The sequence below is a fragment of the Camelina sativa genome, chromosome 18, assembly GCF_030686135.1.
Source record: "Camelina sativa cultivar CO46 ecotype springtype chromosome 18, ASM3068613v1".
NCBI classification, from domain to species: Eukaryota; Viridiplantae; Streptophyta; class Magnoliopsida; order Brassicales; family Brassicaceae; genus Camelina; species Camelina sativa.
This window is the reverse complement of record NC_141897.1, coordinates 12,250,186-12,277,803: the sequence shown is the minus strand read 5'-3', so window position 1 is coordinate 12,277,803 and position 27,618 is coordinate 12,250,186. Positions and strand designations below refer to the sequence as shown.

Here is a 27,618-nt window from a genome sequence, read left to right as displayed (position 1 = left end):
TTTAAAGTTCTGTATAGCTAGGGATACATATGTGAAAAATTTGTGGCTATCTTTCTAAAATAAAACAAATTAGATAGCCTCTACAATTTTGTGGTTTTTTGTAGCTATTAGCTACAACTTAGCCATAAATTTGATTCGTAGTTATATAGACACAAATTTGCTACGATATAGCTTCAAACTAGTCACGATAATGTTTTGTGTCTGATTTGTGGCTAACATATGATTGCTACAATTTTTTTGTAGTTAAATTGTGGCTTTGGACAGTTTTTCTTGTATTGAGATATTCAATGAATTCATCTAAAATTATAAATGTTCATAGGTGCACCATGTCTTGAAAACACTTTGGACTCTTCGAAGATCTTTATAAAACTAGAATTCGAAGGACTGGAGCATCACCAGGCTATGTAAGATGTATTGACTTATATGAAATCAAGTTTGGTATTATGTTTAAGTAATTTTTCTTAAAACATTTAATATATTTTCAGGACTGAATTTGCTGGACGTTATTACATAAACCATGTGATCAAGCAGCAAAGTGAAAAATCAGGCACTCAAATATAAAGAATGGGGCGTTGGTCGACAAATTTTATCTTTTATAATGTCTATAAAATTTAGTATGTTTGTATTAACCGCTAATTGAAATCCAACTTTGTATTACTCTTATCTTTGGTTTGTAACTAAGATGATACATTATAATATATAATTTTAAACCATTGGCAATTCCTCACCCTTTTAAAAATTTGGAAATTAGTTATTGAATTTCAATATCTATTTTCTACAGTTTAATAGTTTATTATAAAGACTCGGTTAATATTTCACATTGAAAGTATTACACAAAATTCTTGACAATTCAATAAAACATTTAACACTTTTTAAAAATATAAACTACTATATTTAAATATGTCAATGATTACATATAAATTCATTAAAGTTACTTATCATAAGGTTAAAAAACAGTTCTTATTAAAATCTTAATACCGCACTTTAAGCGCGGGTTCCTCCCTAGTATTATAATATGAATAAAAACTAAAATATTTAAGTTATTTATATTTAATAAGATTTTATATAAATTTTCTTTTGCAAATAATAGACTCAAATTTTAAAAATGTTTTTCTATACAAAAACCTTTAAAATTTTTCTATACGAAAACCTTTAAAATTTTTAAACCAAAATATTAAAATTAGTCAAATTTAACTTTATAATCATTTATCCTATTAATATACAAATTAAATTATTATTAAACTATTTAAATATATATTTTATTTATGGGTTTTGTTAGCTTCCAAGGATCCAAGTGACTGATCCAATCGCAAGATACTTTGGACTATAACGTGGGCAGGTCGTGAATATTTAAATTATTACTAAACTATTTAAATATATATTGTGTTTATTTTGATCATAAATATAAAAGTGTTAAAAGTTCAAGGACCATTTTATAAATTAAAAAGTTCAACTCTATTATAGAAGAAAAAATAGAGTTCCTCTATATATAGAGGAAAAAATAGAGATATCTATTATAGAGGTAGAAATAGAGATGAGTTGAAGTAGATTTTGCTCTAAAATAGAGTTAAAAGGCAAATATAGAGGTGGGTTGGAGAGCCCTAAGTCCTTGAGGAATTTCTGGTAGTGAGGAACAAGTGCGAATGCATCCAGCAATGGCATTCTCAACTCAATTTCCTTGACTTGTTTTTCGAACAAGGCTTTGTACATCTCAGTAAGCTGCTTCTTGAACCTCACTGGGAATGGTAGAGGAGGTTTGTACGGTGGAGGGATGAATCTCACAGGTTTGTCATCATTAACAGCATGTTCCTTAACAGTTTCAGGTTCAGACTGCTTCACTGGTTCAACCGGATCCTTGACTGCTTCGACTGGATCCTTGATCTGAGTTTCATCTTGAACAAAATCCTCCCCATCTAATTCCTCACAGTCCTCAGTGACGTCAGGTACTCCTTGTCTGGGAGGCAATGTTTTCCCACTTCTCATCGTAATGGCATTGGCGAACTCCTTAGGGTTTTGAACAGCTTTCTCTGGGAATTGGCTAGGCTTTGGTGCAGAAGTAGAAGCGGATTGACCTTCCATATAGCTGATCTTCGAATTCAGAGCTTCAAATTTGACGTTCAGATTATTGTATGAACATTTCATCGTCTGACTGAGGTCAGCAAACTTCTTAGCAGTATTCATAGAACCGCTAGCTTGACCCTGAAGAATTTGTTGCATCATTTGTTTCATTTCTTGGTCAGGAGCTTGTGTAGGTGGAAGTTGTGGAAATGGAAATCCTGGTGGGGGTCCTGACGGAGCCTGATAACCATGCTGGAACTGTTTCTTAGGCGCGAATCCCTGATTGTACGGCACAAAAGGTTTTTGTTGACCTTGTTGCTGTTGTTGTGGAGGGTACACCTAATCTTGCGGATTAGCAATGTTCTTAGTTTTGTAAGACAAATTTGGGTTTTCCTTGTATTGGTTGTAACCTTTGTTGTATCTGTATTGGTTGTAACCTTTGTTGTATCCACCATGATTCTGGACATAGTTTATCTCTTCAGACTGCTCACCCTCCCCATCTGGAACTTGGAAAGGCTCATCCTCAGATACGTAGTGGACGCTCCTCTGCTGACTTAGCAAGATACGGTCTAGCTTCTCATTGATGTTCTTGAGGTCTTTCTTGTACTTCTCCTCAGAACTGGCGTCACCTCGAACTGTGCGGTCATAATCTTCATTGTAGTTGTCGTCAGACTGGGCGAGATTCTCAACGAGTTGCCATCCCTCATCCACTTCTTTGTTCAGGAAATTTTCGTTAGAGGCAGTGTCAAGCAGCATGCGGATTTTTGGAAGTACACCACGGTATAGAGTGCTCAGCAGTGACTCGTTGATGAACCCATGGTGAGGACACTGGCTCTGGTAACCCTTGAAACGCTCCCAAGCTTCACAGAATGATTCAGAGCTCTTCTGAGTAAAACCAGAGATGTCATTCCTGAGACGTGCAGTTCTTACATTGGAGAAGAACTTTTCCAAGAATGCCTTCTTGCAGTCATCCTAAGTGTTGATGGATCCCTTGGGGAGGTTTTTCTCCCATTGGTGAGCTTTGTCTCCCAGGGAGAATGGGAAGAGTCGCAACTTGAAACCATCCTCACTCACGCCGTTGATCTTGGTGAGACTGCACAGACGGTCAAATTCATCCAAGTGGTCTAGTGGATTTTCCATAGGCAAACCATGAAACTTGTTTCCTTGGATCATGGAGATCAGACCACTTTTCATCTCCAAGTTATTGTTCTGCACAACGGGAGGGACGATTCCAGCACGTTGAGTATGAGTGTTCGGTGCATCCCCAACACCAATGTTTTGCGGTCTCGGATTTGGTCCACTCGGTTGTTCCATAGTGACTGGTGCGGGATGATTAGTGAGATGACGAGATTGTCTTGGTCTTTGTAACTGATTGATGTCGTCAATAGGCAGAAGGAGATTTTGATGTCCTCTTGATCTCGTGTGCATGCAAGGTTGCAATGAACAGGTTCCTGTGATGCAAAACAAACAAGTAGACAACCAAAACAAGTCAGTACTCAGAGTGACAAATATAACATAACTTAATCTTGCAAAACTTGAAATCTTAAATGTAGCAAAGTAAATCCCAAATGGCAACAGCGCCAAAATGATACTAGGATTTTTGTGTATCCTAGCAGGTTCAATCAACCTTATGCAGTTGTAATACTTAAGGTGTCAATCCAGTTGGAGAACTTTACTAACAATTAAGATGCAATCAAAGAATCACAAGTCAAGCCAATTCAAAGATAGTGTTTGTATAACAGTCCTAAATGCAAAACGGAAATGTGTTCTACGATTAGAAACGAAAATGTGTGACAAGAAGCGAAAATGGATAAAAATCAGAAACGAATCTAAGCATGAACTAAAAGGCAAGAAACGAAACAGTCTCAGGAATGTAATAAAAATCAGAAAGAAAGAGGTCCTAAGGATGGGAGTAATTGATGTCGGTGAAGTCTCCTAGTCTACAGAGTGTTTAACATGCCACAAGCAAACTATCCCTAGACAATGAACATCACGACTTAGCTAATCCAATCTCTTGGCAAAAGCTACTCAGACTCAACCACTTCCATACCTAGCTCTCGCTAGAGAAACATGGTCGAGCAGGCATGACAAACGAGTTCATTCACATCAACAAACATCCTAGACAACTAATCTCTAAGGGTAGGAACGTAAGTCTCTAGCACTAGTTAGTCAGACATTTTATCGAACACCTTTTGGGTACGGAAATGTCTAAAACCTAGTTCCAAATGATCAGAGAGAAACTAGTATTTCTAACTGTAGTCCAGAAGGGAATCATAAAATCAAATCTTAAACACTCTACATCCTAAGTTCCTCCACCTAATCTATCTCATCCTCAAGAACAACCACACTAAAATCATTATCAAGGATGCAAACTCAGAAAACATTGAAACAAACATTATTAGGTGGATAAAAATAAGATGAACAACTTTGTAGATGGAATCCAATGCAAAAACTCAATAATCTCAAAGATATCGGAATACAAAGTTTTAGAACGTATTTGGTGGCTAGGTTAACCTTAAGGAAAAGAAAACGAGATAAAAGATAAGATGTCTCTGCCAAGACTTAGCAAAACTTATTTATAGTAAAAACATGTAAATCCCTAAAACTTAAAGCGACAAGATAGAGCGTCGGTTCGGGAGTCTCCTGAAGCGTGTCAGACGGAGCTTCTTCCTAACATGCACGATTTTGTCTGTGTGCGTCCAGTGGCTCGATTGGTGTCAGTAGGAAAGGCTCGAGCGATGTGAGTGAAATTGGCTCGATTGAGTGCTGGTGACTTGAGAGTGGCTCGATTGAGTGTTCCTGACTGAGTACTTGAGAGTGGCTCGATTGAGTGTTCCCGACTGGGTACTTGATAGTGGCTCGATTGAGTGTTCCCGACGTCTCCTAGATACCTGAAATACTCCGAAATGCACAATGTATGCAAGGATGATGCAAAAACTAACTAGACATGCAAAGTGTACAGAAAAGACTAGAAAATGATGCAAAACAGTCAGTTATCCTAGCTAAATGCATGATAAATACATGCTAAGGAGACGCAAAATATATACATATCATAGCCTGAGAAAATTATCTTCAAAAGACAAGGACCCCGACACATTTAGTCGGACGTATTAGATGATAAGCTGAGGTTATCCGAGATTACTTTGATTTTGCAGTTGGATGAAGCTACTCTAGGAAACTTCTCAAGTATCTTGAATACTTTCATCATTGCATCTTCATCATTTGATGAAAGAAAGCGCAATATCACTTGCTCGAGATTCGGCATTTTATTTATGAAGTGCTTGACTTGCTTTATCTTCTCCGTTAAGCCATGAACAATTCCAACATCTACTTCATAAGTTTCATCAAAGTTCAGTATCTCTAGAACCTTGACCGGACTTGATGATAGGCAAGTACGAGCGACCACTCCCTCATACTCACTACGATATTTGTATAAGCACCAGTCCTCCTTCCTACATCTAAATGTATGTATGTGATGCAGTCCCTAAAATATAAAGCGAAGATTTTCAAAATCTATGTGTGTGTCGAAAAACGTGACACAGTTAATTTAATTAAAGGATTGTGTAAGTATGGTACACTAGATTTGGACAGTTCTTGAGTATAGCTGGCAATGGTTTCCACTGTCTTTCTCGTTTAGTCTCAATAGTTAAATGAATGAGGTTGTTAAATACTGGTACTGTATCAGGGCAACAACAAAACACCTAAGAAAAACAAAACCAAATCAAGAGTCAAGCCTTTAACCATTGTTATGGACTAATCAATATCCATACTGTGTTTTGATATCTAAATTCGATTGATGGAACTGACCTGAAGAATGTCAACAGACAAGTAGAGGATCTTGACATTGTGTACTCCAGTGAGAAAATTTGTTACATTACTCGTTTCCTTGGATGACAAATAACACACATTTTTATAGCCTTGGAGAATGGCCCGCACATCATGTGTCACTCGAAGTCCGATACGAGCTTCAACAAGCGAATCAAAACTCACTTGTTGATACCTAACCGCCATAGTATCAAAATATTCTACGTCGACCAGATGTGGAGTATCAAATGACAATGAAAGAGATTTGTTATCATCACCAGATTGTTCATAACGACGAAAAATAAGTCTCTTGAGGGTTGGGATAGACACGGCCACAAAGCAAGGTTAAGGTTCCAAAGACTTATCCCACATCAAATTAATTAGCTCTAATATAAACTCTGAACAAGTGCCATTTACTCTAATTCTTAACTTAACCCTTTCTTTAATACTCTAGTAATGAGTTCTACAAACCCTTAAAGCTTTTTTCCTCATGATTTAGCTAAACTAATTTGTGTTCATCCCTATTCATTCAGAATCCAAAAAAAAAACAAAAACAAAAATCTTGAGAAATTGTGGATCTAGATCTAGATTGTTGTTTCATGGATCGAGAGATTCCAGATCTGGGTATCCTGAAATTTTAGCTAAACTAATACTTGCTTAACTTTATCCACAACCCAACAAAAAAACAAAACAAAAATCTTGATAAACTGAAAGATTAGATATGAGATTTGTTTACCTTTTTCGAGTAAAACACCGAATGACTCGTCTAGAGATTATTGAGAGCATTTCACAAACATCATCGTCATGTCCTATCGATATTTTGAAAAACAGGGGAGAAAAATATAGGATGCAGAGCAAATGAGTTATCAGATAATATTTTATAATTTTGAGAGGGGACCAATTTTTTTTAGTTCTACGGTTTTCAAAAGATTTTCTTTCATAAATGTAATAAGTCACTCGAAACAAATATTATATAGGATTGATTGAAAATCTTAGACCATTTGGAGGTTCTCATTACTGTTTGAAAAAATATAAAAAATAAAAATAATAAAAAGCAAGAGTGAAAGATGAGAATTGGTTCTCATTTGACAACTCTTGAGATACTAACTTTCCACGTGACAATTTGTAATTGGTTTTGAGTTTTTTAAAAATATATAAAAATAAAATTATATGTATTACAATATTAATTTTGAGAGACCTTGAGAGTTTCTGCTCTTAGTAAATACCTTGGTTTAGTAAAAAATAGAAAACAGATTAGAAAAGTGACCCATGTTATTTCAAATAAGATATTACAAAAAAAACTGGAAAAATTCTCCAAAAGATGTAGAAAATAAAATATTTTAATAAATTTCATCAGATATATTGTAAAAGGAAAAAATGCCAAAAAACCGATGTTATTTTTATTTGGATGTTTAATACCAATTGTTTTGGATTGGAATAATAATACACCAAATAATATAAACGTGTCATTTACAACCTAAAACAATTAGTGTTATTATTTTCATATCCATGAATTTTCAACAAAATCAAAACTCTAATTTTATCCTGGTTATCTAACTAATTATTAATTTTTAATATAAAAACTATCGGTTTTTTGTTAACCATATCAAATCAGAATCAAAACCAAGATTTCCTATTATAACGATTCCGACGACTGTGTTCGATTGAGAAGAAAGTCTTCATATACAAAAGTCGACATTTATCAAAGAGTAGCAGTAGTAGTACACAAGATTTCGTAAGACTTAGGTACTGTAAGCACTGCATCGAACCACTCGACCTTCCCCCAAATCTCTTCATTGTTGCCTTTTTCAAGTGAAATCACTGCACACCAAATCATCTTTTCCTCATACTTACTCGCAAGCACATTCTTGTCCCATGAAACAACCAGCTTACCACCATAATCCACTAATTTAACAGTAGTGAAATTAGGAAACTTAGGTAGCCCTTCTAAACCCCCTAATGGTCTCCAAACTGCTCCCTTTGTGTTAAGTTTAATCCATCTAAACTTTCCACTATGGTCATAACAATAGGCTATGTTCTCTATCACACAAATAGAACTCAAATCCGTATCAAATCCTACTGCTTCCAATGTGCTAGCCTTTGGATTAAAAGCCACAGCTTTCTTAGGACACTCTACATCAAGGTTCATGTAAATAATTCCTTCCATATTTTTGAGTTTGCATATTCGTTTCTTGGACGGGACGGGATTCCATGTTTGAGTGGTAGTGTCGTACACCTCAACACAGTTCAAAGAATCTGGACTTTCAGAGCTTCCTGCTAGATACATATTCCCATCAAAGTCACTATTTGTGTGAGCCATTCGCATTCTTGGAGAATTAAGCCAAGTGTGAGTTCGACAGTCAAGGTACCAAACGTTAGAGTTAGAGCATGGAGAATCATGGATGTCTGCGGTAATGGCGTAAAGATTGTGACCAACAGATATGATAGCTAACCATTCCACAGGCGGAGAGTTGAGAATTGGCGTTGGAGCCCAAAGATACTCCTTCATATTCTTAGTGGTGTACTTGGTTAGGGTTTTATTAGGTTTGTTCCCGTAGAGAGTGAACAAGCGAGGGTTTGCTTCATCATGGAAGCTTAAACACACGTAGAGAAAAGTCTCGGTGCAGCCTAAGAGGGTTCTGGTTTGGTATAGCTCCGGTGAAGCAAGGATCGATCGGAAGCTTTTGGAGACTTAAGGAAAGATTTGGGTAGTACGATCTCGAGATGCGGGCTAAGATGCTCACTATCAAATCATCTGGAAGTGACGGATTTGAGGTCGGCTCTTTCGACGGCTTATGCTTCTGCGGTTGGCCACCCGTGACGGCGGAAGCGGAGGAAGACATCGGTGACTCCGCCATTGAGTTCAATCAAGTTTTACGTGTTAAGACGAATTCAAACAAAGAATGTGCCTTGTCCTATTTTAGAGATTAATGAAAATATATATATATATATATAATGGCTCTGCTAAGCGCATTCTCTAATGCAAAATAATTGCCAACTAGAAAAATTGGCCATTATCGTATTAAATATAAAAACTCTAAAACACATCAAATCTTCTAAAAAATCTCCTAAAATCTTTTTTTTTTTTTTTTTTGTCTTCTAATAATACAAGGAAAAAGTTGGAGTAATAAAAAAACCAAGGAGAGAGGAAACAAAACCAATTAAAAGAAGAGTACACTGCAAGTGCTTGATAATGAAGCCAGATCGCTCTCCAAACACTACTAATTGCAGTAGACCTTCCAATAGAACTTTTTATTCTTCTGCAACAATCTGCTCATGGAGCCATGAGAGACCTCCTAATGCCAAGCACGACTGAAATATTTCATCCCGTGTCACACTCTTGGCAATAGCTGAAGCCACTCGATTAGCAGACCGCCCAACTTGTTGACACTCCCAAGTTACAAACCCAACACATATTTGATGAATCTCCTTTAGCGTAAAACAAAAGTGAGGCCACTCTTGGGATTAGTGATCGCCTCCATTACATGTGCGCTATCAATGGCCACAACCACCCGCTATACATGTAAATTCCGTAAAGCTTCCACTGACCATATATAACACACATCTTAAACCCACCCCACAGGCCGAATCCATTCGCGAAAACGCTTCTCTTGCATGATAACCCACATAACCACAAGCATCTCTCACAATCGAAGCACCACCAAACATAGAGGATGAATTTCTCCATTATAGTACAATATTACATTTGACGAGTGCAATATTACATTTATCCATGATAGTGCAATATTACATTTGATGTCTCCGACACTCTGCCATCCAATGAATGTCGAATACCCTTCCTAGCAAAACGACAACTCAGATCCAAGCCCTTGCTCTCCGAATCTGTGAACCAAAAAGCTTTTCTGAAGTAAAGCAAACTTTAGATCTGATCCGGTGGAAACAAAAAACGGTGGATAGAGAGAGGAAGAAGCTCAACAACCTCTCAATCGCCAGAAACTCCTGTTAGCCATCTAAGATCATCAAAAGGATCTACCGTTAACCACCTAACAATCACTAGAAAATCCACCAATCCGCAAGTGTTTTCCACTGCCGCTGCAGCCTCTAACAAGGCGGTTAAGCCGTGAAAGACTTCTCTGCATCTCCAGCGGCGTCTTCAAACCAAAATGAACCACAACGAAGCCTTTCATCCACTGGGAAGGGGCCACAACCGCAATGCCTGCCAGAAAAAACCATATCGCTCTGATGTGAGAGAAGAGAGCTTACCTCACTCCTGTTACAGTTTGTAATGGAGACCACAATGAAGATCCAGACCAAAAAAAAAAAAAACTAGATCTGAAAATGAACATTTGGAGAGAGAAAAACTACATGAACGATTGTCATTGACTTATTTGAATTAATAGTTTCTTATTTTCATTTTCTTAACTAAAAGTTAAATTTCATTTTCTATAAACAAGAGTAATTGACACTACAAGAAAACAGCTTAAAACTGACGAGCATAACTGTCAGTAAGCCGTCGGAAACACCTATTACCGACAAATTACTAACAGATGGCGTCCGTCGGTTCTAGATTGTCGGAAAAATAAATCTGTCAGAAATCCGTCAGTAATTACCGACGGAATTCCGACAAGCATTTACCGACAGATTACCAACAGTAATAGTAATAGTAAACTGTCGGTAAATCCGTCAGTAACAGCCTGTCGGACAGCCGTCGGAGACATTTCTGTCGGTAATCCCGTCGGTAATTTGCTGTCAGACATCCGTCAGAAATATATTTCTGACGAAATTACCGACAGAACAATATCGGAAAATATCCGTCGAACCGACGGAAAAACTGACGATTCAACGACGGAATTTCGAGAAAGTCCGTCGTTTCCGACAGATTACCGACGGTTTGTTTTCGAGAAAGTCCGTCGTTTCCGACATAATTCCGACAGTTTGTTTTCGAGAAACTCCGTCATTTCTCACAGATTTCAGACAGATTTCCGACGGAAATATATATATATATATATATATATATATATTTATAAATAGCATTATTATACAGATTTTATTATGAAAATATTCATTAAAACTGAAATGCTTATATATTTAAATTCAGAAAGTTATAAGTTTGAGAGAAAATATGTTTTAAGTGAAAAATATTCTAATAACCGAAAACAAATAATTGTTCCAAAAAGAACGCAAAGATTCAAAAAAACCTAAGAAGTGGAATGTCTTGTCCGCATCTCACTCATGAAGGCTGCTAGCTCCATGTCCCTCTTCTTGTACTCCTCGTCCCTTCTTTTGTTCTCTGCTTTTTGTTCTTCCATTTCCGCTTTTTGTTCTTCCATTTCCTTTTCCAAAGTTGCAATCCGAGCATCCTTCTCTTGCATAGCTTGTTGGAACTCTTGGGTGGGAGCAAATGAGAACCCCGATGAACGAGAAACCGAACTTCTTTCGGAGAGATTGCCTAGTCCAAAAACATGTCCCTTGGTTTTAATAGTTTCCTACACATGCATTTTAAAATTATATAAATATTTTAAAACAAAACAAAAGTAAAACAAAAATTTTAAAAATAAATGTTACCTCGAAAAAAATTTCGTTTAATTTCTCTCTTCTAAATTCAACCGTAGACTCCGATCCATCAAGAGATTGTAGCATCTCCTCCTCCCGCTTCCTCGAACTCTCAACAAGCAGCTTAGCTCTACCATCTTGTAATTGGCCGGTCTTTTTGTTGGTGTGCATATCCTCCATCAAAGTAACATAGTCTGGTACCACACCATCCCTAGCAGTCTAAAAGAAACATTTAAATTATGTAAAGATTGTCTAATTAATGATAAAGAAAATAATTATAGAAAATCTTAAAACTTACAAGTTGCTTTTGTCGGGTATGGGCACTTATTGGACCATTGTTATGGGTAGCCATACCCAACCCCCCCACGTTCGCTTCTTCTATTCTGAGAATGTTGGGAGGATGTTGCTTCTGTAGCTGGTTCCCCCCAATATTGAATGAAACCTTTAAAGAGATCCTCGTTCACATTTTTTGGCACCTTTCCTCTCTTCCACAATTGCTTCCACTCATGCAATTGTTTAGAATATCGTAGTGCGGCATACTTCTTGAAAGCTGTTCGAACTTGGCTGGTGACATCTGGTTACCAATTGAAATCTTGCTAAAAATATAAAGAAAATGCATTAACAAAAAATATATAAAACAATGTTATAAAATTAAGTTGTTAAAGTTGAAAACTTTACCGCAAATTGCCGAAACCAAATGTCTTGTTCTTTTGTAGGCATAACTGAAAACTTTGCATATGGTGTTTTGAGGATTCCATACATCATATGCAAATGGATTTTGTGATGCCATTATGAGAATCACAAAACCATGTTATCCCTGGAGCACCATACGGATCTAAGCGGGGGATAAGTGATCGGCCAGGTTGAGAAACGAATTCTTCAATGCTCATCTCCACTGGAACATTTTCTGAACCTTGAGAATCTGGGACGGCGCTACTAGGTGAATGTGAAGCACTAGCTTCTCCATTAGCCTGGTTCATAGAAGTGTTTGCAACATAAGAACCATAGTTCCTTCAACAAAAAAAACAACAAAATTTAGAAATAATCTTCAAGCATAACTAAATTAACAAAAATCAATCAATAACAAAATTCAATTCATCAAACCCAATCTGAAATGCATATCCCCTCGTGCAATACCCCGGACAAGACGTTGCAATATATTTGGGACCGTTTACTAATTCTACTAACCATGTTGGAAATGTTTGTCCTTTTTCCCTTCATCGTTAACCTTAAAAAATATGTTTAAAAAAATTAATGATATTTAATATTAAATTTTTATTAAACCAAGCTAGTAAAACACTTACATAATATTTCAACCAAGGCGCAAAATCCATTTGCTTATGCTCATCAAGCTGCTCCTCGGTATATGTCGGGTAGTAAGAGCGTATTAACGCCATGTAAATCCTATTACAAAACCAAAAAAAAAACCGAATTTTAGAAGATATGAAATTATAAATTTAAGTTTTAATTCATATTAATTTTAAAATGTACCTCTCATATTCCATAATATCCTCACAATTTGTGAGAATATACATATGTAAGTGCGTATAATCTTGCTGCGACAGTTGGCGATTCTTGCTTGTCCCGCTGAGTCTTCCTACTTGTATAAACAAGTTAGGTACGTATACCGAATAACTAGCCACTTCGCCTCCATCATCATGACGAATAGGACGTCGTCTTTTTGTACGAACTTGGGCAGGAAAGTAAAATTCGGCAAAATTTGAGGCTTCTTCGTTTATACTTTGTGCCACAATAGAGCCTTCAACTTTGCTTAAAATTTTGACCTTCTTCTTCAGATGAAACATATACCGCTCAAAAGGATACATCCACCGGTACTGAACAGGACCACCAAGTTTAGCTTCTCGCGGAAGGTGTATTGGGAGATGCTCCATAACATCAAAAAAAGATGGGGGAAATATCTTCTCGAGATTGCATAGGATCATTGGTATGTTTTCTTCCAAGTTACGAATACCGTCAACTGTAAGTGTTCTAGAGCATAAATCCCGAAAAAATGCACCTACCCCTGTAAGTAAAAAGAAGATCGGATTAATACTGTAAAACCTCTATGAATTAATTCTTTGCTGTATATATAAATAAATATGTATATAATTCTTTAAAAAATGGCGATATTTAGAAATGTACCTGCAATTGCTTGGTGGACATTACTTGGTAAAAGATGCTCAAATGCAAATGGAAGAAGTCGCTGCATCACAACATAACAATCATGGCTCTTCATTCCAGTAAACTTTCCTTCAGCCATATAAACACAATTACGTAAATTAGATGCGTATCCGTCAAGAAATTTAATATCGTGGGTAATCTAGTGGAAGAACGCTTCCTTCTTGCGCGTGTCTAACCGAAATGCCGGGACTGGACATCTCCCATTTTCTAGTACATGAAGCGGATCGCGATCACAAATATCTGGCAAATCTAATATAGACTTCAAATTATCTTTTGTCTTTCTCGGGACATTTAGAACAGTGTTCATGAGGTTGTCGAAGACGTTCTTCTCGACGTGCATGACATCTAGATTATGTTTCAACAAAATATCTTTCCAATAAGGCAACACCCAAAAATGCTATGTTTATACCAATTGTGATTGATGCCAGCACCGTAAACAACAACATGTCCATTACTACCACAGGAGGTGGTGCATTAACCACTTGCTTATTCTTCCTAAACAATGTCCTCGAACGCCGATAAAGGTGACGAGCTGGTAGAAATCTTCTATGACAATCAAACCAACTCGTTTTACGTCCGTGCCTCAACTGGAACGCATCTGTGTTATCTTGATAGTACGGACACGCTAACCTTCCATGAGTTGACCATCCAGATAGCATCCCATAAGCTGGAAAGTCACTAATCGTCCACATAAGTGCTGCACGCATCTGGAAATTCTGCTTGGTTGAAACGTCATATGCTGTAACACCATGATCCCATAACATTTACAGCTCATATATCAACGGTTGCAGAAACACATCAAGAGATCTCTTCGGATGATCTGGACCGGGAACCAAAATCGAAAGGAAAAGAAACTCTCGACGCATGCACAAAGATGGTGGTAAGTTATAAGGTGTTATGATTACTGGCCACAGCGAATATTGCCTTCTATGATTTCCAAATGGGTTGAAACCATCTATAGATAATCCTAGGTACACGTTTCTTGGCTCATACGCAAAATCTGGATACACTGATTGGAAATGCCTCCATGCTTCTGCATCTGAAGGATGTGTAATCTCTCCGTTTGATTTATGTTCTGCGTGCCATCTCATTGGACCAGCCGTACGCTCAGATTGATATAATCGCTTCAGCCTTTCTGTGATCGGTAAATACCACATCCGCTTATATGGAACTGGAACCCTACCGCTTGTTTCCTGATATCTTGGTTTTTGACAAAATCGACACCTTGTCCTATCTTCGTCTTCTCTCCAATAGATCATGCAATTATCTTCGCATACATCTATCATTTGATACGGCAAACCAAGACCGGCGACCAATTTCTGAATCTCGTAATATGTACCTGGAAAATGATTATCTTCAGGCAAAATGTCTTTCACAAAATCTGTTATCGCATCCACACATTCCACAGCCAAATTGTAGTCCGTCTTTATGGTCATCAATCTGCTTGCAGATGATAAAGCCGAATGACCTTCCCTACAACCTTCATATAACGGCTGCTTAGCTGCGTCCAACATAGAAAAAAACTTGCATGCCTTTGCATTAGGTTCCTCTAACCTATCAACATTTTGACCCATCGATTGCATATTTTCCCTATATGCATCATTCACCATCTCAACAGTACCCACACCATAATCTACTTCTGTTCTAGGTTCCTCTACGCTATCAACAATATATGGTTCGCTAGAACTAATATACTCTGGTCTTTCACCATGGAGAAACCAAATTTTGTAACCCGGCATAAAACCATTCGAATAAAGATGATCCCATACTAAATCAATCCTAATATTGTGAGAATTCCGGCAAATCGAACATGGACATTTCAACTTACGGGTTTGAAGAACGATCCGTTGTTGACATGCCAACTCCATAAACTCGCCTACACCACGAGCATACTCATCATTCAATAAATTTGATTCTGGATCGAGCATCGGTCCGTCCATCCAAGATCGAAAATAAGAAGAAGAAGACATTTTTTTTTCTAAAAAAATGAGTTAAGAGTATGAGAAAGAGTGGTTCGTTTTTATAGAGAAAGTAAATTTTGTATCCGTCCGTACTCTTTCAGTAATTCGTCAGTAATTTTTGAAATTTTCAACGGCTATATAACGGCTACATTAACGGATATATTTACCGACGAATATCCAATGGATATTTATTTAAACGGCTATAATAAGTTTACGGACGGATTTCCGACGGCTGTAAATTAATACCTGTTGGAAATCTGTCGGTAATTGAATAATATACACACGACAACAACAACGGATATATTTACCGACGAAATTTTGACGAAAAATACTAACGGTAGTATCTGGTCAGTAATCCGTCGGAAATGTTGACAGATTACTGACGGATAATGTTTGTCGGTAAATTTCCGACGGAAAACTGACAAACTTTTATGGTGTTAGAAATCGGTCAGTATACCGTCGGTAATTACCGACAGATAGTTGCCCGTCAGAAGTGCCGTCAGTTATGACCTTGTTTTCTTGTAGTGTGATATACAACTTTAATTGTAAAACAAAAAAAAAACAAACAAAAAAAAATTTAATTAAGAGATGATGATGTGCCATTCATTAGAAAAGTCCCTTAATTTTTATATACTAGTATAGGAGCTTCGTCTCACTACCAAATCTTCAAGTTTTGGGCATATGCTTAGAAGAGCTTTGACAGATTGGTCACTTGAGAAGTCAACCGATAAAAGGTGGAGACGTTTGAGGCAGGTCAAACGAACATTAAGTGGAACACCCATGAGATCTAGTTTCTCTAGTATAAGGGTTTCAAGTTTTGAAGATACATATAAGCTTTTAGGCAACTCGAAGGTATTGTAAACCATCTCGATTCTCAGCTCTCTCAAAGAGAGCTTAACTGCGATGTCAACCACAGCCTTGACGTCTGGTTTCAGGTAATTTCGGTTAAGCCTGAGGTGCAGGCTCCCTATCCTTGATCTTGTGTGCAGAAAAATCGTAAATCTGCGAATAGCTCCAAGGGAGGTTTCAGCATCATACCTCCATGACTTCGTCTCCTTCCATAGAGATCCCCACCGTTTTGATAGGACACCTGTGGCTATGGCAAGTTTACTAGGAAGCAAAGACAATATCTTCAACAGCAGTTCATCTGGAAGCTCACTGATTGTATCCCTCCTACGAATCTTATTCTGCATGCTTTGACAGTGACTTTTGTTGCCAATTTCCATATACGCTAGCTCGACCTGTGAAAATTTCCATATACTAAAAATTTTAGATCAATCCCATTAAGAATATGTAATTGCTGCCAATTTGTTTTTTAGTGTGTTTTGGGTTCTCGATGTGAATCCCATTGAGAATATGTTTTTCTCAATCGTCTTTATACCCACGCCATAAGCGACATTTTAATTTAAAATATTTTCTAACAATTCAAATTTTTGATTTTAAATATCATCAATCAAATTTTTGAGTATAAATCTATATAAACACTAAATTTATTTTACAATACAACATATATATTATTGAAGATAATATTTCTCTGTTATATATACTGTAAAATCTCTATAAATTAATACTCGTTATAAATTAATAAATTTTTCCGGTCCCAAGATAGGCCGGAATAACAAATGACACAATTTGATAAAATAATAAAATAATACTTCTTTTGAGATCCTATGTATAAATTAATAATGATATAAACTAAATATATATATATATATATATATATATCTAAGAAAATTTAGTGAAATATTACTCTATTATTGTTTGCCTATTCTTGAATTTTCATTCTTGTTAGAGCTCATATATAATTTTTGTCATTGTATCAAAAACATTTTGTGTTGTTTTCTCAATTTACATCTAGAAATTATGGAGCATCCTAGATTGTGGATTATAACAAAGATATCTTATTTTTAATAGAAAATATTTAAAACTATATAAAAAAAAGTTTCTTCATAAATTAATATTTTTTTAATTTATCGATAAATTAAAACCTCTATAAATAAATAAAATTTTGTGGTTCCGACTTACTTAATTTATAGAGGTTTTACTGTATTTGTGCGGGATTTTTGTTTAAATTTTATCAATAAAATTATATTATATATATATATATTCATTTGAAGTTTAAAAGATAAATCTATATAAACGCCATAATTATTTTAATAGTCTATATATAACATATATTGTCTATTATCGTAATAATGTTTTCTTGGCAAATCAACAATATATCAAATGGTAACATAAAATAACTTAAGAACTTCACTGGAAGAGTCCTCAATCTTCTAACATTTTATAACTAGAAGAGTTCATTACATATTCATATCCCATGAAAACATATTTTGAAAAGCTCTAACGTCTAATGTCGATCGTTAACCTAATTATCGAGATCATTTAATCATATTGATATCCCACATCAAATACAAATATACAAAGTTTCATGAATTTTTTTAATGCTATGTCACTACCACGGGGTTGTTCAAGTGCATCACCTGCTATAATAGAATTTTCAACAACGTCAAGAATGCTTAGATGCTGAAACAGTTAAACCCGACAATAAATATATGTTCACTAATCCAAGTTACATATTTTTTTAAAACCTCATATGTTATTTTCAGGTGTTAATTTTGTGATTCAACTTCAGTTTCGTCTTCTAAAAGAACATAATGTACTTTAAATATGTTGTTTAAGGTTAAAAGCATTTGATAAAATTAATGAAATCTCAAGCTTGTTTTATAGTTTACATTTTTGTCATGTTATAAAATTGTAGTTTTAGTTGATAATATGCCTTGTAAGATACGCTACACAAATCACATGTCATTTTTTTGTAACAGCTTACATATTATTTTTTCTATATTTTGTGACCATTGATTATTTTTTCAAGAGTCTTTTTCATAGTTTTCTTAAAAAAGTGTGATCCTGACAATGTCTTTATTTTTGATCAAAACATTTAAGTCGAGTTGAGTAATTAATCTTTAATTGAAATTTAATAATAAATTTTTGTAGCATATGTTTCTTAGAAACTTATGTTTTACTTCAATTTTAATTTTATATTTAGAATTTTATAAATACAATTACATAAATTATTTTTTTACTCCACCATGCATTAAAATCTTACTTCCATTCTAAAAATCATTAACCCATTATTACTAAAACAAATTCATAGTCTTGTTTTTACTATTTGAAAATTTAATTAATTTACTTATTTCGTTTTCTATTTATTTTTTACAATTACTAATTATAAGTAATAAATATGCAATGAATGAATATTTAAAATAATAATTTTTAATGCAAAAAAATATATATATAAAATTGCTTAGGTGGATGATGATGTGGAAGAAGGAGAAGAGAGAAAAGTTAACTTTACGTATATACTAGATAAGAACCCGCCCGATGTGCGGGTTTAAACTTTTGTAAAATAAAATAAAATTTAATAAAATTATATTAAAATTTGTTGTACGTTATTTATAAGTTTTATTTTTGCTATAATATACTGATTTATATCCATTTACAAATCTTTTATGTATATTACCATTACCATTAAAAACATATTTTTTACACCTAAATATATTGTATGTTATAAATATATTTTTTACCACCACCTAGAAAATGTCTGTATGAACACATTAAGCCAACTATTTTATGTCTTCGTACTTTCACTTTTTGCATAGTTTTTTTAATTATTAAAATTATTGGCTCAAAAAAGACATATATTACATAGTATACTAATCAATGTATCATCACAATAGTGTATAACCAACCATGGAGAAAACCTCGATTCCGACCACATCCCATATGGAGAGAATCTTGCGTTCAACCTCCTCTACCATGGAGAGAACTTTGGCCCTACCTTCCTTCCTTGGGGAATAACCTTGTGTCCAACCTCCTATACCTTCCTCCCTTGGGAAGATAACCGTGAGTCCAACCTCTTCCACCATAAAAAAAAATCTCGGCTCTGCCTTCCTCATGTGTGGAGACAACATGTTCACGTCTTTTAGCTATCTCAAAAGGCTTGTTCCGACAACCAATGAAACTAAAGACCCTTTTTCTAACGTCACAAAATATTTTGATAGTAACTAATGTTAATTTTTCTATTGTATTTATGGAAGTATCTTTGACACACCATGATGTAGCCTTTGTCTCTGGAACGCTCTGACTGCAAACTTTCTTAGTGAGCCCCATGTCCACTCCCAGTTCATGGGTCACCTTCCTTAGTGGGCCTCTCGTCTACTCCTGGCCAACCCATATTTGGTGGCCGGTTTGTTACATCCAGAAGGCTTAAAATACTTGTTTACCGACCCTACAAATCACTATATGATCTTTTCCCGTTTTTTGTCCTCACTAGCACAGTTCCGATAATCACTTCTCGAAAGGTCACCTATCTTGAAATTACTCCAGCTCAAGCACACTTAACTCTGGAGTTCTCTGAGAACCCTTGATCGAAGAGATAAGTGCACTTTGGTGATATAGGTTACCAAATCAATTCTTTTAAAACTATACGCAAACCATGGTGTCACGGTCTCCGAACTCCTATGGATCTATCAGCAACAATTTATGTTTTTCCAATCTATCTATCTATGTTTGTTGTAAGCTTGTGTTTGATTAGCCTATTTTATCTAACTATTAGGTCGATGAGCTTCTACTCCTCCCTTTTAGGATTGAATAAATGGTAAAAATTATGTTTGCACAAAAAAGAGTCTATGACTACCCAATCAAGGTTGAAAAATTAGAAATTTTTTTTTTTGACATAAATAAAGAAATAATATAAAATTATAAGCACGATAATATATGAATCCCAAATAATTCAAAGGTGAAAAGATAAATTAAATAAAAGAATCTAAAAATATTATATTAAATTTTAAAATACAGTATTAGAAAAGGAAGACACATATGTTTTTGTTAAAAATTTAGCTTTCCATTAAAAACGTTTTACCAATAGAACAAAGTTGAAAGCAATATTTTTGAAAAAATTATCTTGTTAGATGAAAAATATGAGACAATATATGTTTATATAGAAGTGAGTATTTTACAAAATTTAGAATTAATAATTAACTGTAAATTTTCTTTAGAGAAATACCCTTCAATAGCACTAATCTAAGTTTTTCTTCCAAATCTAGCACACACTGTCAAATTTTCCAAAACTAGCATTTATGAATTAACATAATAATTAAGGAAAATCTAAAAGGGAAAAATTGAGATAATTTTTTTGTTCACATCGTCTCTTTCCTCTCAGGAAAGATCTAAAATGGAGATGACCCCAATTTTTGTGTTTTCAATGGAGATTACCCAAATCTCATTGCTAATTCTCACAAGCTCCTCTTTGTCCCCTGCATTTTTGGTTATATCTACTTTTTAAGAATGTCAATTCAGTATATCTCTCGAAATTGTGCTTTGAGGTCGAATTAGAGAGAGGCTAATGGTGCTGAACCGTCAACGGCAACGCTATTGAGTACAGATTCGTCATGCGAGGTTCACAATGGTTTTGTCGGCAGCGGCGCCGGTCATGACAGCGTTAAAAGAGCTGGAGAGAGATAGGAAGAAGGTGGAGAAGGTTAAGCATAATGTTTGGTGATGTGATTAAGATTGTTAGGATCATAAGGCCACTCATAAGGAATTGAGTGGTTTAGTGAGAGAGATCTTGGGGCCTTGTGTTTCTATTGGGTCTACTGTGGATGGTAAAGATCCAAAGGATATTCAACAAGATATTCAAGATGGTGAAGTTGAAGTTCCTGAGAATTGAGATAAGGTTTGTATTTATCCAGTCTTATGTTTATGCTTATTTTGATTCTTATATGAAATGCTTAAACTTATCATAGGAATCTGAATATGGGTTTCTAATATGTTTGTTTGTAGGTGAGAGTTTGTGTAGAGAATTAGATAGAGGCTTTATATACTATCGATGTTGTTTAGGAGATTAGAGAATGGATGGTTTTGTTGGTACATTATTGAAACGTCATCATTTGATGATTGTCATACTCTTCTAGCATAAGGTCCTTCACATGGTCTTATAGATACATAACTTTTGTCCCAAGCTTTGCTACTGTTACATGAATGCTCAGAGTCCAAGGGACCAGTGACATGTGTTCTTCTTGCACTGGTCTGAGTATTTTTTGAAGAAGTTTCAGTCTTAGAACTGTCCCATCCATTTAAGCTAGACAGATTTGGAATGGGTTTTATGAGAATGGTAACTGCTAGTGTTACTGTTAGAGGTCTGTTTGCTTATTAATTTGAAATTTCATTCATATGTTAATCATCATAGAGTTTCTCACAGAAATAATGATTGGAATTAAGCTTTGTCTAAAATTCAGGAAGCATTTTCGAAAATTTAGGACATGATCCATATATATTAGGAAGACCTTCCTGAACAGATTTTATGAAGTATTTTAGTGTTATGCATGTGATGTCTTTAAAATGTTTCTTTACAAAGTAGAATTATCTTATGTCTTGTGTTGTGTTGGAGAAGTGTGTGATATCTTTGATGTGTTTCATTCTAAAGTGGATTTTTTGTTTACATATTGATTTCAGCAAAGAAGAAAGAAACGGTGTAAGGAAGTTGAGTATGTTGTTCCAAAGAAGAAACGTAGAGTTGATGATGAACAAGATGTTCCATGGTCGAGAACCCAACATTTTTAAACGATCCTGAATTTAAGCAAGAACACTTTAAATATGTAATCTTTTTTAACTATTATTTTTATAAATACCATCCTGAATTTCAATAAATCATTCCTAAATATTATTGAATCCTTCATAAATTTAAATTTATGTGTTTCTATATATATATATATAATTGTGTATTTTGGATCAATGTGTCAAATATTAGTAGATTACTCCATTAGTGAAGGATAATGATTTCATTTTTATGCACATTCTGATGTTTGGAAATCTAGACTTTTTTATAAAAGTCATCCTGAAGTTCAAGGTAATCCTTCTTGAATTTCATATAATACTTCCCGAATATCATACAATCCTTCCCGAATTTCCTATAGTCTTTTATGAAGTTCAGTCACAGTTAAGACAAAGTACTAACATATATATATGAGAATGTTATATATCATACATGTACCAAAAAAACTAAAAATGTTTCTCAAGCATTATATATTTCTAAACAACATAGAGTAAAATTGGATAAAAGAACACAATATGTCATCTGCATATATCCAAAGCATACTTGCATCTTGTGTCATCTGTAGATACATCATGTAGCTTAGAGAAACCTTCAACCCTATTTCTTGTGATTAAAATTGAAATCAGTGAATAAGTTACATGAAAGTTTTCATGAATTTATGAAAGTCATCCTGAACTTAAAAGAATCTTTCATGAATTTTGTGCGATCCTTCCTGAATTTTCAAGGACTGTTGGATGTTGGGTGATGATTTTTCAAGCTATAAGAACAGGATAAGGGATTCCAAAAAAACAGAGAACTTAAACAAGAAGGATAAATAGAGTAAAGATCATTGTCTAGAGCACTTCAAACAAATTCAATGGTTTGAACATAAGAAATAGTATATAACAATAAGCTAAAAGGATTACATTATTGTCTTCAAGCCTACAGACTTTCCAAAGACGAAACAGAGCGTTGGAGCTATCCTGAAAAAGTTATAGAAATTCAATTTATCCATCAAGAAAAAGTTATAAACTGAACCAATATACACACACAAAATAACACAACAAGATCAAACCAACTACCTAAGAACGTTAATGCATTTTTACAATGATACACACTTATACCTAAATCTCCAAATACAATCACAGTTTCAAAAATCAACCATCATTAGAGAACAAACAAACTAAACAATTCGAAACATAATCATTGAATTGAGTTCTTCATAAAAGGTTCATTCTAGCAAAATCAATCGCTCACTTGAAGGGCTTTGATAACCGCTCTATCGAAGACGTATAGAGAGATATGACTCGTAAGATTGAATCTCTAAGTCAAATACACACCACAATGCACAAGCAGAAGTGTTCCATCATTGCTGTTGGAGTTCCATTTGATCACTCACCGAAATGAATGTGATGGTGTTCAAGGTCTTTCCGTCACCAACGCCTCAAAAATCTGAAATCGATAACATCTCGGTCCTATGATTCATTGGAAAAAATCTATCCAAACACGTCATCGGAACTCAAAGTGAGATCGGGGAAGATATATCGGTGATGAGAACACGGCTGCGAACAGAGCGGCGAGAACACAACGACAACGACGACAGATCAGAGATGAAAAACGATTGGCGAGAAATCTGTGATTGGGACCTGGTTCTGGAGGAATCGAGACATGAGCTCGCTAGTTGGAGAAGACGACGCCGGTGAAAATAAAATCTTAGAAGTTTCTCCAACACCGATGAAAATAAAATCTCAAAAATCTCATTATTTCAGAGATAAAGATGGAGATTTTTCTATAATATTTAATTAATAATTTTAGTGTTATTTTTCATGTTCTAGTTTTGGAACATTTAAAAATATGTGGAAAAATTTAAAATTGTGTTATTTTTGTCAATTATTCTTTTCTTTAATCCTATTTTTATTTTTTCTTTATAAAATTAATAATTTAAAATTAAAAATAAGTAAATAATATTATAATTTTGAATTTATGAAATATATACATATATATATATGTATAGTCTCTTTATAATTTTTTTTTTTTAATTTTTGTAATTGTTTGATAATTATCTTTTTATATTATTAATATTGTTTAAGACAGAATATTTTGTTTTTTTGTTGTAATCTCAAAATCTCGGGTTGATATAAACTTACAAATATCAAAGTTTTGTTAATGGTTAATTTTTAAAACCCAACCTTATATAATAAGATAGGATGAGGAATTGTCAAATGACCAATAAAAAACACAATCACTGCAACATTCTTCTACTCGGGATAGTTTGTTTACTACTTCTATCGCCTTTTTCACTAAACATGCTACAATTTGTTATCTTAACACATTTATGACAAAATCGTGTTGACCAAAGTGGTGGGGATTTCACATTCATTTGTTGTGAGTGAACTGATATTTCGTTAAACCGAACCGACAAGAGTCCTAAAAAGGGCAAATCTTTTTGGTAAAGAAGACGCCTTAGTTTAATTTTGTGTATGCGTACAAATACAAATATCGGAGAACACGAACGTTGACGGAGATAGCTCTCTCTCTCAGCTTTTTTAATCTTTTTTTTTTTTTTTTTTTTTTTTTGCTTCAAGTCAAAATCAATTTGAATCACCACCCAGTTCTCAGCTCTCTCTAATCCGCGGCAAACGTTTTAAGGTCATCTCAAATTTTCTTGCTTTTTTTCCCCGGAAAAAATCATAAATGTCGAGCCTTTTAGTATCTCGCTTAATCTGGTAAGAGAAATTTCTGAAAAATTCTCAAATTCGGTTTTGTCTTTAATTGTTATCGTGATTTCAAATCTCATTCCTTATTTTCTTGTTTGAAGTTTATTATAATTGATGAGAGGAGAGGGTTTTTGGAAACTTTTTTGATTTGATGATTTTTTAAGCTTATAGAGACGAGAAAAACCCTAGAAAAAAAATGAGTCCTACGACGGCGACGGTGGACGATCCTGGACAGATTAAACGTGCCCTTATTGATGCTTCTGCCGGAGCTATCTCTGGTGGTGTTTCTCGTACCTTTACTTCTCCGCTTGATGTCATTAAGATTAGATTCCAGGTTTCCCTTTTTTTTTTTCCTATTTTTCCTTCACCGGTTTTGAAGTTATTAGCTTAATCTGTGGAGTGAAGCTTCTCTATGTGATGGCAGGTTCAACTAGAACCGACGACTTCATGGGGTATGGTCCGGGGGAACTTGTCTGGTGCATCAAAGTATACTGGAATGGTACAGGCAACTAAAGACATTTTTAGAGAAGAAGGGTTTCGGGTCAGTCTCTTCAACATTTCCATTTCCTGAAACCCACATCTTATGTTTGTTTAGGCTTTATAGTCTATTTGTAGTTTAAGGTCTGTGGCATTAGTTTTTTTTTTGAGGTCTTGTTCTCTGTTCTGATGTTTGATTCTTTGTTTTCTTAGGGGTTTTGGCGGGGTAATGTGCCAGCTTTGCTCATGGTCATGCCTTATACTTCAATTCAGTTTACAGTACTACATAAGTTGAAATCTTTTGCATCTGGTTCTACTAAAACAGGTAATCAGTCTACTGAGTAACATCCATATCTCTTTTGATAGGGTACTTGGTAGTCCCCCCAAAGGCTATCTTAGTGGTTTGGAAAATAGAATTCACTTAGGTTAATTCTGCAGATTGTGTATGTTGAATGGGTGTTTCTTATAAAAGCTCTTGTTAGTGACTCCTATCATTTAGATGTCAATGTGTTATCTTACTTATTAGCTGGTTGTACTCGTTTGCAATGCAGAGGATCATATACATCTGAGCCCTTATCTATCCTTCGTCAGTGGAGCACTAGCAGGATGTGCTGCTACACTAGGATCTTATCCCTTTGATCTTCTAAGAACAATATTGGCATCACAAGGGGAGCCTAAGGTTTATTACTTGACTCATGATAAACCCTGTAGAATAACTTAAATCTCTTGCCCTTGGGTGATTCTTGATTTTCTTCTTTATTCATGCTTAAGTGACATATAGATGACTGATTGATGACTGTCTACAGGTATATCCAACAATGAGGTCTGCGTTTTTCGATATTATTCAGTCTCGAGGCATAAGAGGATTGTATAATGGATTAACACCAACTCTTGTTGAGATTGTGCCATACGCTGGCCTGCAATTTGGCACATATGATATGTTTAAGCGTTGGATGATGGTAAGAGCAGAGCAATATATCTCTTATGTGTGATGTTTTTATAAAAACTCTCTTTTTTTTTTTTTTTTGTTTCTGGTGACAATCAGGTCATTTGATTTTTTTAACAGGACTGGAATCGATATATTTTGTCCTCCAAAAACCCGATCAACATGGACACCAACCTTTCCAGCTTCCAGCTGTTTGTTTGTGGGCTTGGGGCTGGCACTAGCGCCAAGCTTGTCTGCCATCCTCTTGATGTGGTCAAAAAACGTTTCCAGGTCAGTTAATCTTACCTAATGGACTCTATGGAAAGATAATCTGATAGGATCCAAATCTAGTACACTCTTTATTTTCACATCATAGAGACTTGATAAACGAGAGAATCTCCACTAAACTCTAGACAAATCGTGAAAACCTCAGTTCATTCTCCCAAACAGCTAGGGTAATTACAATGCTTCTACACTGAACTAGCCCAAGGACTTATCATGTACACGTGGTTCCATGTTTTTGGTCTATCCTTATGGACTTTATCTCAGACTAGGATATCATATTTGCTGCACTATGGTATTTGCTTGGAGAGTTTACTTATTGTTTGCTGGTTAAATCCCACTTGATCTGTCACTGTAGCTTTAGAAAGAAAATTCAAATTTGTGTGTATATTTAGTAGATTATAAAAGCTTCTAGCACTTCCCAGTAGATCTCCATGGCAATGATAATGGAGTTGCCTTCAAACATGAGATGATAGAAATGTCAAAAAGATTTTGAAAGACTCTTTTTGTTGCAGATTGAAGGTCTACAGAGACATCCAAGATATGGTGCCCGAGTGGAGCGACGTGCATACAGAAACATGTTAGACGGTCTTAGACAGATAATGATATCAGAGGGCTGGCATGGTCTGTACAAAGGCATTGTGCCATCGACTGTGAAAGCTGCTCCTGCTGGTGCTGTTACCTTTGTGGCCTACGAGTTTACCTCCGACTGGTTGGAATCAATTTCTTGGTAGAGAGTTTACTGTGACACTTATATCTTACTGTCTCTAGCATTCATTATAGATTTATAGGCGCAAAGGCCCCCAATCACGGGTGCATTAAGTATATCATATGACCATTGATCATTTTTGGAATTATACAAATAAACTTAAGTGTTGTTGGCAACTATGGAATTTTGTAACAAGTGTGGTGGATTTATACAGATTTCCAATTCAGATGTGACTTAAAATATGCATACAAATTTTTTTTATAAGATTGGGAAGACCATCGAATCAAATACAAGAAAATGTATTGCACAATTGCTGTGAAATCTCCCATCAATTTTGATGCCATTTAGGAATTCGCTTTGGTCTCAACCTGACGGAGATCTTTATCCCTAAAAGA

General features: G+C 35.1%; 4 protein-coding genes, 1 non-coding gene and 2 pseudogenes across 6 annotated transcripts; 2 read left to right on the top strand and 5 right to left on the bottom strand.

Moving 5' to 3' along the window:
- The first annotated feature begins 2,869 nt into the window (after window positions 1-2,869).
- Window positions 2,870-2,976, top strand: LOC147922809 (small nucleolar RNA R71). Its single transcript, XR_015589846.1, has one exon. It is a non-coding gene; the product is annotated as a small nucleolar RNA R71 (small nucleolar RNA).
- Window positions 2,977-4,484: 1,508 nt separating this feature from the next.
- On the bottom strand, window positions 4,485-6,918 carry LOC104760884 (putative F-box/LRR-repeat protein At5g41630). Its single transcript, XM_010483880.3, has 4 exons — window positions 6,599-6,918; window positions 5,866-6,083; window positions 5,635-5,759; window positions 4,485-5,542 (listed from the first exon to the last, which is right to left on the bottom strand). Exons 2-4 carry the CDS (start codon window positions 6,067-6,069, stop codon window positions 5,419-5,421), a joined length of 453 nt encoding a protein of 150 aa, XP_010482182.1. The 5' UTR covers window positions 6,070-6,083; window positions 6,599-6,918; the 3' UTR covers window positions 4,485-5,418.
- A 646-nt stretch (window positions 6,919-7,564) lies between these two features.
- LOC104763260 (F-box/kelch-repeat protein At5g48990 pseudogene) lies at window positions 7,565-8,720 on the bottom strand (annotated as a pseudogene).
- A 3,542-nt stretch (window positions 8,721-12,262) lies between these two features.
- On the bottom strand, window positions 12,263-14,332 carry LOC147922808 (uncharacterized). Its single transcript, XM_087497796.1, has 5 exons — window positions 13,519-14,332; window positions 12,868-13,399; window positions 12,661-12,780; window positions 12,481-12,591; window positions 12,263-12,347 (listed from the first exon to the last, which is right to left on the bottom strand). The coding sequence occupies exons 1-5, from the start codon at window positions 13,634-13,636 to the stop codon at window positions 12,263-12,265; spliced, it is 966 nt and encodes a 321-aa protein (XP_087353922.1). The 5' UTR covers window positions 13,637-14,332.
- LOC104763259 (uncharacterized) lies at window positions 14,322-15,527 on the bottom strand. The gene has a single exon (XM_010486657.2). It carries the CDS (start codon window positions 15,525-15,527, stop codon window positions 14,322-14,324), a length of 1,206 nt encoding a protein of 401 aa, XP_010484959.2.
- Window positions 15,528-16,144: 617 nt separating this feature from the next.
- LOC104763257 (putative FBD-associated F-box protein At1g50980 pseudogene) lies at window positions 16,145-16,917 on the bottom strand (annotated as a pseudogene).
- Window positions 16,918-24,568: 7,651 nt separating this feature from the next.
- Window positions 24,569-27,463, top strand: LOC104760883 (mitochondrial thiamine diphosphate carrier 2). 2 transcript variants are annotated; one of them, XM_087499166.1, is made up of 8 exons: window positions 24,569-24,839; window positions 24,995-25,164; window positions 25,255-25,371; window positions 25,521-25,632; window positions 25,859-25,986; window positions 26,114-26,266; window positions 26,374-26,523; window positions 27,030-27,463. In XM_087499166.1, the coding sequence occupies exons 2-8, from the start codon at window positions 25,027-25,029 to the stop codon at window positions 27,246-27,248; spliced, it is 1,017 nt and encodes a 338-aa protein (XP_087355292.1). In that variant the 5' UTR covers window positions 24,569-24,839; window positions 24,995-25,026; the 3' UTR covers window positions 27,249-27,463. The 2 variants fall into 2 exon arrangements, with proteins under 2 accessions (XP_087355292.1, XP_087355293.1); XM_087499167.1 differs by having other exon boundaries at window positions 24,574-24,839; window positions 25,002-25,164.
- The last annotated feature ends 155 nt before the right edge of the window (window positions 27,464-27,618 follow it).

Excerpts from the sequence above, each read along its gene's own strand:
- LOC104760884 (XM_010483880.3), bottom strand. The coding sequence starts at position 6,069 with ATGGCGGTTAGGTATCAACAAGTGAGTTTTGATTCGCTTGTTGAAGCT. Across the intron at positions 5,760-5,865 it reads TGTCTGTTGACATTCTTCAG|GTGTTTTGTTGTTGCCCTGA; the intron begins GTCAGTTCCATC and ends TGTTTTTCTTAG. Across the intron at positions 5,543-5,634 it reads AAGAACTGTCCAAATCTAGT|GGACTGCATCACATACATAC; the intron begins GTACCATACTTA and ends TTTATATTTTAG.
- LOC147922808 (XM_087497796.1), bottom strand. The coding sequence starts at position 13,636 with ATGGCTGAAGGAAAGTTTACTGGAATGAAGAGCCATGATTGTTATGTT. Across the intron at positions 13,400-13,518 it reads TGTCCACCAAGCAATTGCAG|GGGTAGGTGCATTTTTTCGG; the intron begins GTACATTTCTAA and ends TTTTACTTACAG. Across the intron at positions 12,781-12,867 it reads GATATTATGGAATATGAGAG|GATTTACATGGCGTTAATAC; the intron begins GTACATTTTAAA and ends GTTTTGTAATAG.
- LOC104763259 (XM_010486657.2), bottom strand. The coding sequence starts at position 15,527 with ATGTCTTCTTCTTCTTATTTTCGATCTTGGATGGACGGACCGATGCTC.
- LOC104760883 (XM_087499166.1), top strand. The coding sequence starts at position 25,027 with ATGAGTCCTACGACGGCGACGGTGGACGATCCTGGACAGATTAAACGT. Across the intron at positions 25,372-25,520 it reads TTAGAGAAGAAGGGTTTCGG|GGGTTTTGGCGGGGTAATGT; the intron begins GTCAGTCTCTTC and ends TTGTTTTCTTAG. Across the intron at positions 26,524-27,029 it reads TGGTCAAAAAACGTTTCCAG|ATTGAAGGTCTACAGAGACA; the intron begins GTCAGTTAATCT and ends TTTTTGTTGCAG.